Source organism: Silene latifolia, chromosome Y (assembly GCF_048544455.1).
Source record: "Silene latifolia isolate original U9 population chromosome Y, ASM4854445v1, whole genome shotgun sequence".
Lineage (NCBI taxonomy): Eukaryota > Viridiplantae > Streptophyta > Magnoliopsida > Caryophyllales > Caryophyllaceae > Silene > Silene latifolia.
Genome location: NC_133538.1, coordinates 278,311,604 through 278,323,585, shown reverse-complemented (window position 1 = coordinate 278,323,585; position 11,982 = coordinate 278,311,604). Strand labels below are relative to the sequence as shown.

The 11,982-nt window shown below is 37.7% G+C and overlaps 1 protein-coding gene, 1 non-coding gene and 1 pseudogene across 2 annotated transcripts; 1 reads left to right on the top strand and 2 right to left on the bottom strand.

Moving 5' to 3' along the window:
- Nucleotides 1–431: 431 nt before the first annotated feature.
- LOC141635808 (small nucleolar RNA R71) lies at nt 432–538 on the top strand. Its single transcript, XR_012540467.1, has one exon. It is a non-coding gene; the product is annotated as a small nucleolar RNA R71 (small nucleolar RNA).
- Nucleotides 539–7,524: 6,986 nt separating this feature from the next.
- Nucleotides 7,525–8,022, bottom strand: LOC141630763 (uncharacterized). The gene has a single exon (XM_074443522.1). The coding sequence runs from the start codon at nt 8,020–8,022 to the stop codon at nt 7,525–7,527; it is 498 nt and encodes a 165-aa protein (XP_074299623.1).
- A 3,238-nt stretch (nt 8,023–11,260) lies between these two features.
- On the bottom strand, nt 11,261–11,360 carry LOC141635331 (small nucleolar RNA R71; annotated as a pseudogene).
- Between the last annotated feature and the right edge of the window lie 622 nt (nt 11,361–11,982).

Genomic DNA, 11,982 nt, shown 5'->3' with positions numbered 1-11,982 from the left:
TTCTTTCATTGTAAAAGTTAGAGAAAGGTGTACCTTGCCTAAAAGACTGATAGGCATTAACCTGCTCCAGTGTGCTCAAACACTCAGCTGCATTATGACCATCCATACCACATCTAGCACAAGACTCCTCCTGTTGACACATAGCATGAACCACCTCTTTATTACCCAAAGATTGGGTAGCCTTCATCTCAGCAATTTGGGCAGAAATAGCCTCTAACTGTGCCGCAAGAGCACTATCTCCACCATTCCCACGCGTACTTCCCCTAGGATTTCCATACTTAGCAGTATGGGTAGCAATCTGATAAATTAACTTCCATTCTGTAGTATCATTAGTGTTGTCCTGAAACCTCCCATTAGCTGAAGAATCTAGTAAGGCACGATGATCGTCGTACAACCCGTTATAAAACTGGTTGCAAAGAAACCACTGTTGAAAGCCATGATGGGGAACTGAATGGACCAAACCTTTGAAGCGAATCCATGCTTCATTTAAATCTTCAGTAGCTGCATGCTTAAAACTTGTAATTTGACTTTTCAATGCATTAGTCTTCTGAGGTGGGAAGTATCTCTTGTAGAAAGCAAGAGCTAGAGTATTACAGTCGGTAACTCCTTCATCCTCCATATCTAAATCTCGCAACCACTCCGCAACACTATCTTTTAGAGAAAAAGGAAAGAGCACTTGCTTCACCTGATCTTGTGTCACCCCAACAGGTAAAGGGATAGAACAACAATAAGTAACAAATTTCTCCACATTTTTTTCAGGGTCTTCTGTAGCTCCACCTCCAAATAAATTTCGTTCCACCAAATTAATGTAAGATGGACGAATCTCAAAAGTTCTATTATCTGAAGTAAGGAGCTTGAATCCTTTTGGGATGGAATCCAAAGTAGGCTCGGAATAACTGGCTTAAGTAAGCATGATGTTAATCTCAGGAACTGGAATTTCAAGATCACAAATACTATCCTCTTCAAAGGACTGATTTTCTAAAGTAGTAGAATGCTTCGTCTCAATGTCAAGTATACTCAAGTCTTCTACTTGACCCACTTCTTTCTGAAACTTTCGTCTGTAGCGAAACGTCTTCTCTGGCTCGGGATCTATTGGAAGAATCTTGGACCTATTTAACCTGGGCATACACGAAACTAACAAGAAAAGTTTGAGAACGGTCTCAAGGAACTAGGTTCCCTGAGACAAAAAGACAAAATAAACAAAAACAAACAAGAAAATTGTTGCCTCCCTGGCAACGGCGCGAAATTTGATAAGGCTAAAGTTGTATCACCTAATCAAAATAAATCTATCTCAGTACTAACAAAATAGCTAGTGGTAAGACAGGTATCGAATCCACAGGGAGGCGGTAATATTCAGTTTGCTAATATTTAAAGTGTCTTTAAGGTAACAATTTATGGGGGTTTTGTTTGGTTGTTTTATATCAACTAATAACAAGTTAATTAAAAGATGATTAACAATAATATTAAAGAGTCTAGGATTCCGGTTCACTAGGTCAATTATATGGGGTTTAACTTAATCAATTGTTAGGTCAATCAAACTAACTAAGGTCACAAGATTGATTAATTCTATTATGCCCTTTAGATTAAGTCTAACATGCAATCGTTACAATTAAAAACAATCTATCTGATTATCGTAGTCTATATTAATTCTAACCCTGTCGGTGAAAGCATTAATTCGCTAGACTAATTATAGACTCGGGCCTTAAATCATATAATTAAAAGAACAACAATAATCAAACAATAGTTTATACGATATTACTAACAATAAATTAATAATCCCCTTTCTAATCAACCTAGATCCTCTTCATCCTAGATGAATGATTTTGCTACTCATGGTAAATTGGTCAACAACAATAAAGATGGATACCAACATAATTGAAGACATGAAATAACAATAATGAATTAAAAGCATAGAACTTGAACAATAAATTATGAAGAATGATTTAGTACCTTAATTAATGAGGAAAGATTAAAAGATCCAAAGTATAAAAGCTAAGAGTATTTTCAGCCGTCGAAAAGTAATAAAAAGCGTAACCGCATAAATCCTACAAGTTTTGAATATATATTACAAACAAGACGTGTTTCAGGAGAATACGGAAAATAGACTATCAAAGAGGTTCCTCGATCGAGCCTCAACATACTCGATCGAGGAGGGTTACTCAATCGAGCCCTTCTTTACTCGATCGGGGAATCAAGTTCAACAGCTTGATTTCTTCTTATCTTCTCTTTCCGTCTTCAAATCTCCTCGTTTCTCATGCCATGCCCCGTGTATTCCACTATGCCATAAGCGCAATGCTCATCTTTACTTGATTCACCTTGTAATGCGTCATTTCTGCATTAAAATATAAAGTAGCGGCAGTATCGACATTTCACTAATAAAGGCATATAAATGATATAATAGGCATAGAAACGGTATCAAAATAACATGAAAGGAGTTATAAAAGTGTATATAAAAGTGATACATCATATCTCCCTGTGGATATGATCCTGACTTTCCTAACTATATTAGTTAGAGACCGTAGGGTTATTTTTGATAGGTTGCGACAGCCTCATCAAATTTTGGCGCCGTTGCCGGGGAGACGGTGATATTTTATTTGGTTTATTTTAGTTTGTTTTTTGTCTCAGGGAACTTCAGTTTCTTGAGACCGTTCTCATGCTAACCATCAGGTTCCCCCAGGATGAGAATGAGTCTTTTGGTGCTTATATAGACAGGTTTAAGGAATGGCTTGATACAGTACATCATAGAGATTTATCTGGCCTTCAGATTTGCTTGTCTATTATCCAGGGTATAAATGGCCCTACAAAAGCGTACCTCAACTCCATAGGTAAGGGAGACTTGAGTGGGAAACTTGTTGATGAGGTATTGGAATTTTTTGAGTGGTTTGCCACTAAGAGCGTTAAGCCTTAATTTTCTCTTTTTGTGAGTGATAAGAGTGAAGATACGGTGACTAAAGCCCACTTTTGACGAATCGACGAGTATTGATACTACTGAGACTATTGAGGACACTTGTCATGCTATTGATGTCATTGACGAGTCATTTTATGATGTTTGGTCGGGTTCCCTAATGAGGGGCCCGTTTGACGCTTTGATGCTTTTAGATGCTTGTGCAGGTGAACAAAAAGTCAATGACACTGTGTTGGATAAGTTGGAAGCTACTTTAGAAGTCATAGAGCTTACTAAAGTGGAGAGTGAGATGGTAAATATGTTGGTGACTACCTCCTGTATTGATGAGAATACATTTGAGGAGGATGATGATTATGACACATCAAAAGGTAGACCACCCGACAGAGGGGAGACAGCTGGTGATAGATGTATTAGTACGTCACTTATTGCTGTTAGGTGGTGTCCTATGGTTGTTCTTTGTGAGAGTCATCATTGGAAAATTGATACTTTGCAACGGTTTCTGACCGTGGTTTTCTTTTTATTGATTTTGTCTTGTTTCTATTTATCATTTTGTGAGGCTCATTCGCAGATGTATGACAGCCTTTTAAAGGCCTTGAGCGCTTACTTTTACATATACTTAGATGAAGGATGCTGATTAGTGGCAGTTGGCCACAACCTCCTCATGTTTATTGCTGATTTGGGGATGTCCGTTTGACACGCCTAAAACGTCGCTATTTAAGACGGCCAAATTAACAATTTATAAGCCACACTTAATACTAAATAACACTAATTATAAAACTGGTAAAGTAGTAAAAAGGGGATCGAACTCAAGAGAAGGGGGTTTTCAAATGTGTAATCAAAAGACCAATTAGAACAATTGTGATAAATTAACAACAAACATGTGAATAAAAAAGAGGGGGGGGGGGGGGTTGGTTTGGTTTGCTTTTCATGCAACAAATTAGCATTCAAATGAGAGTAACAAGCAAGTAAGCAATTTAAGATGATTATCAAATATGAGAGGAAAACTTAACCCAATCCCTTTGGTGAACCACTAATGGTTGATCCTTGACATAATCAATCCCCATTTAATTATTATTACCCTATTGTGAAGATAAATACCCTAAACCTCCTTAATAATGGTTAATGACAAGGAAATCATACTTAATCAATTAACCCAACTCATCAATCCTACCAAGTAGAAATCACATATATTGGTCAAATTAATAAGAAGATAAAGCATGAGAGATTCAATAGGGGTAATTAGACACAATGGAACACGATTAATGTCTAATCACAAGTTAATCCCTTTCTTGTAGATTAAGTTAGGAGGAAATCACACTCACTAATTCAAACACAAGGTGATGCTAGGATAAAATTGCAAGGGATCACACTTAATAATTCTAACAATAATAAATTAAGGAACTTGATTTAATTAAGCAACAAGGAAATCACACTTAATTACTCAAATCAAACAAAGTTTCCAAAATTCAAACAATAAATACAAGGGATTAATAATAATAATAAAAATTAGGGAAAGAGTAGAGTCTTACAACCAAAAGATTACACATTTAGGATTGGATTAAAAGAATGGATTAGTTCTCCATTCTAGATCTAAAATCCCAATTAAAATGATAATCCTCAAATTTCAACTTGGTTAACAATAATAAAGCATAAGATGGTGAATCCCTAATGGTATTCACCTATATATAGTCCTAGGCTAAAAAGGAAATGATGGGCTTAAGTTGGATGGAAGCCCGTAATCAAAATGCGTAATACCCAGAAAAGGCACACGGTGCGCCCTTGCCCCGGGACTGCATTTTTCAAAAGGCCACATCTCTCTCGTTACTTGGCCAAATGAGGCGTGTGACCTGTCGTTGGAAAGCTAAGAACATAAGTTTTCACCTCTATTGGCCTTGTATCGATATGAGCTCTAGAACTCAAGATATACTCATTTGAAGTCGATCCTTATGCAAACGAAGCTTCAATTCTTCAATTGCTTCATCCTTTCACTTCTTCATGTCTTAGCTAGTCTTCCTTCTTGCTTGTAAATTTTTGTATCATGGTAGACTTTAAGACATACCTTTACTTCAAAACATCACTCAAAGCTTCATTACTAACCCGACATTAAGAATATGGTAAATGTGACGTAAATCATGTGAAACCACGTCCCAATGCCGCTTTATTATGCATAAAATAAGCCAATTAGATGGTAAGATAATGAGCTTATCAAACACCCCACACTTGAGCCTTTACTCGTCCCCAGCAAAGTACTACAAACCCGATCCATCAATGAAAGACTCACAAGAAGCATGGAGAAGCTCAAATGTTCAAGCCCTGTTGTCTCACACCTCGACCTACTTATATCGCCCTCATCATATTATCAACATGATCATTATTCCGTTACAACAATATCATAAAAGTAAGTGACCCAAAATCTTCTCAACAACTTTCTCCTTATTCCTCCATCATCTAAACTTATCCTAATATCCACCAATTCATTCTCATTTTCACAATCCAACATAACATCCTCCTTATTTCTCCACCTTATCACTCCATTCATTTGAAACTCAAGGTTGCCTACCATTACAATACCTCCATTTCAACAAAGGGACAACCTCAAAAACCTCCAAAACTAACTCAACACAATGCTAACGATTCCTCAAACAACCACCAATTTCATTCATTCAAACATACACCAAGTGTACCAAGCACTAGTTACAAAATAGGCCTCCAAATCTCCCACCTACCCTTGATACACCCTAGCCTACCCTTCCACCAATATTGGGTGTATTCCATTTATGTCACCAAAACCATTTAAGAAGTAGTACGATATGTGACAAGAATTGCGAATTTCATCATTTTCATTTCTTTCTTTTCTTAATTCTCTCATTTTGCCTAAACCGCCCGCCCTTGTGGGTTTTCGGTCATTTTCCTCACTTCTACTGTCGTGGCTCACATTCATTTCTTCTTTTTGTCCGGAGCGACCTTTCGGGTTTTCACTCCGACCTCGGCCACTTTCCCATTTTTGACTAGGATGCCCTTCCGGGTTTTCATCCTAGCCGGGTTTTTCTTGTCTTTTTTTTCTTTTTCTCTTTTTTTTCAAATTAAAGTAAAATGCATGAAATTAAATATATACAATATATTACAATTTCCCAAATCATGTCCACTCCACACTTTGTTTTTCACTTTGTCCTCAAAGTGAAGGTGAACATCATAATCAATCCTCAATGAAATGACTTGAGGCACCCTCTTTCTCTTCAAATTAGAACAAGTTCAACTCCATCTCACAAGCTCACTAACTTTCACCACCAACACCCTCGACTCTCGATGATGAGCTCAAAGGTTCACACCTTACATCCTCCTCTTCATCTACTTCACTTGGTATTGTCATGGTGTACCAAGCACAAATCATGGGCAAAATGATAACTCAACATACTTCACCATTTTTCCAACAAAACTCCTCCATATTTGAACTTTTGATTCTTCTTTTTCATTGTTTGATTTGTGGGAGTGAAAGTGAGAATTCTTTTGTAGGTGATTCCACATGATTGAGGTAATGATAGGGAAATAGGGTGTTTAGACAATTAGGCAACGAAGAGTGGTGATGTATAGAGTGATTGTGTCAAAAAGTGAGCTTGGGAATAATGGGGCACACGGGTAGCTTGAATGGGCTTGATAAGGAGCATTGGTGGAATTGTGAAGCATGAAACTTTTTACTCTCAAGCCAAGAACTTATCAAAAGATTTTAATAAATCACTTACACCATTTTACAAACACCTTGTGTGCACTACTCAAGAACTTAAGTTTTACACACAAGTAACAACTCATAATCCATTATTAGGAAAAGACAATAATAAAAACATTCAAAAATGATAGGGGTTGCCTCCCGTAAAGCGCTTTTGGTTTCCGTCGTTTGCTCGACGCCCTTTCAAGCTTAATCTTCTAACAATGGTCAACAGCAGAGCAACTCAATACTCTTAGTAACCTATCAAACATGTTAGCCCACAAACAAGAGAAGTGACAATAATAAAAAGTCAAGACATACCAAGCATGAACAATGAAAACATATGCATATGAATAGTGATTCATTAAGCTTTCATGTTCGAAAAAACAAATTAATATCACGATAAGGCTCTTTAAAAGAGGGGTTGGACTTGGTAAAAACCAAGTAGGAGTGAGGGGACACAAGAGGTTCTTTAAGAACTAGCATGGGTGGTTGTTCTTTGTGTGGCCAAACTTCAACAAGCATCTTGTTCTCTACCCTCTTAACTTTCTCCTCAAAGTTTATAGTTACTAACTTCTTAGCCAAAGGAAGGTCACAATCAATATCCTCAAGAACCACAACATTCTTGTTTTCTCCCAATTCCTCCATGGGTGGATTTGCCTCTAAATCTTGTAAGGTTGCCTCCAAATCACAAGACAAAATATACCCCAAATCTTCTCCAACCATTTCATTAGTTAAGGCAACATCCAAAGTATCACCTCCACGCAATTTATAAATGGTTTGAATAATAGGTTCAAAAATCTCAAGAAAACATAGAGAAGAAGTCTCGATAGGGTATTTTGTTGCCTCATATATGTTATATTTGAACATTTGGCCCTCAAACTCCATGGTAAGATACCCACTAGACACATTTATCTTAGTGTTGGGGGGTTTTCATGAAAGGCCTTCCCAACAAGATTGGTGTCAAGCTTTTTTCGGGCTCCATGTCAATCACATAAAAGTTGGGGGGAAACATCATGTACCCCACATTGACCAAAACATCTTCAATGACACCTTTAGGGTAGATGTTGGACCTATCGGCCAATGAAATGACTACATGAGTCGATTTAAAAGGCCCCAACTTGAGAGACTCATAAAGGTGATTAGGCAAAACATTAATAGATGAACCCAAATCAAGCATGGCTCTTTGGCATTCCAACTCTCCAATCTTGCAAGGGATGGTGAACATGCCCGAATCACCACACTTTTGTGGTAAACGCTTTTGAAACATAGCCGAGACATGTTCACTAACCCTCACTTTCTTCATGCTCTTTGCCTTTTTGGTCCTCTTTGTAGTGCACAATTCTTTCAAAAATTTTGCATGTTTTGGTACACTACTAAGAAGATCAAGGAGTAGAATGTTTACCTCACACATTCGGAAGATTTCATATATGCTTGAGGTCTTTTTTTTTCCATCACCCTAGTATCATTGAGAGCACTAGCAAAGGGAGCTTGTGGCTCATACTCCGGAAAAGGAAGTGGCTAAATGTTCTTTGTTTGCTTGGGTGTAGAAACTTCTTGATTTTTCACAACTACTTTAATTTCCTCTTCAATCACATCCTCCACCTCATGAACAACCGGAAGAGGCTTTGACTTCTTAGGAACCTTGGGCACCTCCTCCAATTCTCTACCATTTCTCAAAGAGAGCGCTTTTGCTTGCTCCATAGGAGGGGGTATGGTATGAGATGGAAGTTTCCCTCGTTGAACGGTTTGGTTGGTGAGAGTGTTAAGAATTTGGCCTACTTGAGATTCTAGATTGATAATCCTTGAATCGGTGAGCCGATTTTGTTGAAGCATGGCGGTTTTAAACTTTTTAGTGTTGGCTTGCATTGAAACTTGATTTGTAGCAAGAGTCTTCATTATGTCTTCTAAAGAGGATGAAGTTTTAGGAGGGGGTTGTTGAGAGTTTTGAAACTCCCAATGATAAGTTTCATTAGCTAAGTATAGAAAAAATTCCCACTTCTCTTCATAGCTAAACATATCTCTAAACTTCCCCTCACTTAAATGATAAACATGTAACACCGTTTCATCATTCAAACCATTAAACACCACATGACAAAGCTCCCAAGTTCGATAAGGGTATCGACATCTAGAGACATACTCACCCAATCTATCAAAATACTTGTAAAATGGTTCATCCTTAAATTGAGGAAAATCAAGAGAAGCCATTAAATCAAACAAGAGAGCAATAGAAACTAGTTAAACTAATCCTAATATTTACAAAAACTAGCTAAACTACAAAGCACACAAAAACACACAACTACTCTAAAAATACAATTAAAAACACTAACGAAACCGTTACCTTCTGATGTGACTCGTATTTACGCACATTTAGTCCCCTAACTAGCCTCGTTCCTATGCTTTCTAGCATGCATTAGGGTCATTTATTATCTTTAGCTCCCTATTTTGCATATTCTATGAGGTTTTATGCCCTTGATAGGGGAGGAGTGCTAGCCTTGCTTATATGGAGGAAAACGAAGCTAAATTGATCGCATCTAACGACCAAGCAACAAGGAGGAGACCAATACTAAAGGCCTAAGTCAATAAAACATGTAAATGGGCAATGATGAAGGACCCCCACGACCCTTGAAGGATCCCCACGAGTTAGGGGACAACCAAATGAAGAAGAAGCAAAACTGCCCTTCAGGACGGGCGTCCCAGAGGCAGAATGGGCGTCCCATTGAGAAGGACGAGCATCCCCAAGCTCAGCCCAAGCGTCCCCAACGCAAGACAGGCGTCTTTTAATACAGGATGGGCGTCCATCAAGAGCAGGTCGTGTGTTCTAAGCTAGGACTTGCAAGGCGTTAAACTTCATTTAAGGGGCTTAATCGTCATTTAAGCCCTTAGTTAACCTAATACTTGTACTTATTATAAATAATCCCTTGTAATAGGATATTAGTAACAAGTTATTTAGGAGATTAAACATCAATTAGATTAATTACACCTTAATCCTTCCTTAATTATTGTTCAAGAATTCTTATATCTAGTTGGGTAATTGAATATTATTTGGGTTTATTGGAGAATTGACAACTCTTCATCATCAATCAAGTTTTCTTCTATTATTCTTTCCTTTCCATTTATTCATCTTAAGATTGGTACAATTTCTTTACTCTTTACTTAATCCTTGTTTATTGCTTTACTCTTCCATCATGTTTATGCTTGTTAAGATGATTGACACCATTGTTAACATGTTTACCATGATAATGAGTGAGTAGTTCCCTAACTAGGGATAATAAGGGATTAGGGGAGTTAATATTAGGGTAGATATTTACTTAGTTCATATGAATGCTTTCTTGTTGTAATTTCAACTTATTCACATGTTATGCTTGATGAAATGCTTGATTGACAACCTAGCATGATTTTCTTATCCTTTCAACAAGACTTGTAAGACATAAACCAACTCAAGGCTTGTTAAACCATGCATATAGTTGAATAGGGAGAATTAAGTCGATGTAGGAGTTGTAAAGTCTTGATCGACTCGGCTCCGAGATCCAAAACTCCCTAGGAATTGTAAGATATAAACTAACTAGATTCCATTACAACAATAAATTGCTTGCATCTATGTAACTTATTTATATGATCTCATCATGATTTTCCTATGAACCCATGACACCGAGTGTTTTAATCAATTGTTTACAAACCCTATTTGCTTACTTTGCTTTGCTTTCATTTATTTACTTTGCATTTGTTAAGTAGTTTAGATTGCAAATCTCAACCTGAACCCAAATTGTGACACTAGAGACATAGCTATTTACAATCGATAAGTCAATACAATACCCGTCCCTTGGGATCCGACCTTTACTTACCACTCTACTAAGAGTAGTTTGTTGAGAATATAAATATTGTTTGATTGGGAGCATAGACGATATACACTCGACCGATCAAAATGGCGTCGTTGCCGGGGACGGTGTTCAATTGACTTGTTATCATTTGTTGTTTTTAGTTGTTACTTTCTAAACCTTAGGGAAGTCAAACTCCTCAAGGTAGTTTTAATTGTTTTCTAGTTGTTTGATTTTTGCATGTCTAGGAGTTCACAAGGCGGTATTTTGCCTATTGATCCCGAAATCGAGAGAACTTTAACAAATATTAGAAGAACCGTTAGAGGGATTTCAACAATTGTGGGTATTGGAGGACATTGGTATCATCCAAACAGATAGTGTTGAGTTTACCAACCCTTTTGCAAGACAAGGAGAGGATAACCCAATTCAAAACCAACCAGAAAATCAACCTACAATGCCTAAATTTTCATCTCATTCCGTAGCAACCGAGGAGAACCTAGCCAATGGTACTCCAACACCACCCCACTTGACCGGTAATTTCATTGCCAAATCCGCATTCATACAATTAGTTGAACGAAGTTAATTTGGAGGGATGCCTAGTGAGGATTCTCATCTACTCATGAAGACTTTTTGTGACTTTTGTGATGAAATTTCCCAAACGGGGGTAACACAAGATCAAATTCGATGGGTATTGTTTCATTTTTCCTTGATCGGAGCCGCAAAGCAATGGTTGAAGAGCCTAGACAGGGCCACTCTTGGAATTGATTGATAGAAGAAGTTAGCACTTGCCTTTTACAAGAAGTTTTACCCTCCGGAGAAAACCAACATGTTAAGAGCCCAAAATCACCGGGTTCAAGCAAAGGGATGAAGAGTCTCTATATGAGGCATGGGAAAGATTCAAAGATACATATCGCACTTGTCCTCATCATGGGTTAAGCGAATGGTTTCTAGTCCAATAATTTTGGAATGGGTTGTAAGAAGACTCAAGGAATGTAGTCAACATAGGTTATAATGGAAGATTCACCGAGGTAGATGATAATCAAACTTGGGCCAAGATAGAGGAAATGGCGGTTCACAACTCTCAATATAGTATGCCAAGAAAAGCAACTAGAGGAGGGAGACATGAAGTTTACTCCGTCACACAATTGAGTGCCGATTTGTGTGCCCAACTATGCTCCCATATTGACACAATGAACCTGAAACTCGACAAGGCCATAGCCAGGATGAATGAAGCCTCTCAATCACCCAATCAACATCAACAAGTCAATGCCATGGTGTCAACATCTTCTATTCCAAATGGAGTATGTGAGAATTGTGGAACTTTGGGATATGATCAACAAGAGTGTAGGGGCACAAATGAGCAAGTGACTGCTTTCCAAGCATACAAGAATGGCACCCCTTACTCCAACTATTACAATGAAATCACCAAAGTTCACCCAAACTTCTCATATAAAAGTCAAAATGTTCAAAATCCTCAACCAACATACACCCCACCTCCAATGAGAAATCCTACCCAAAGACCCTTTTTCAACCAAAACCAAGGATTCCAAAACCAA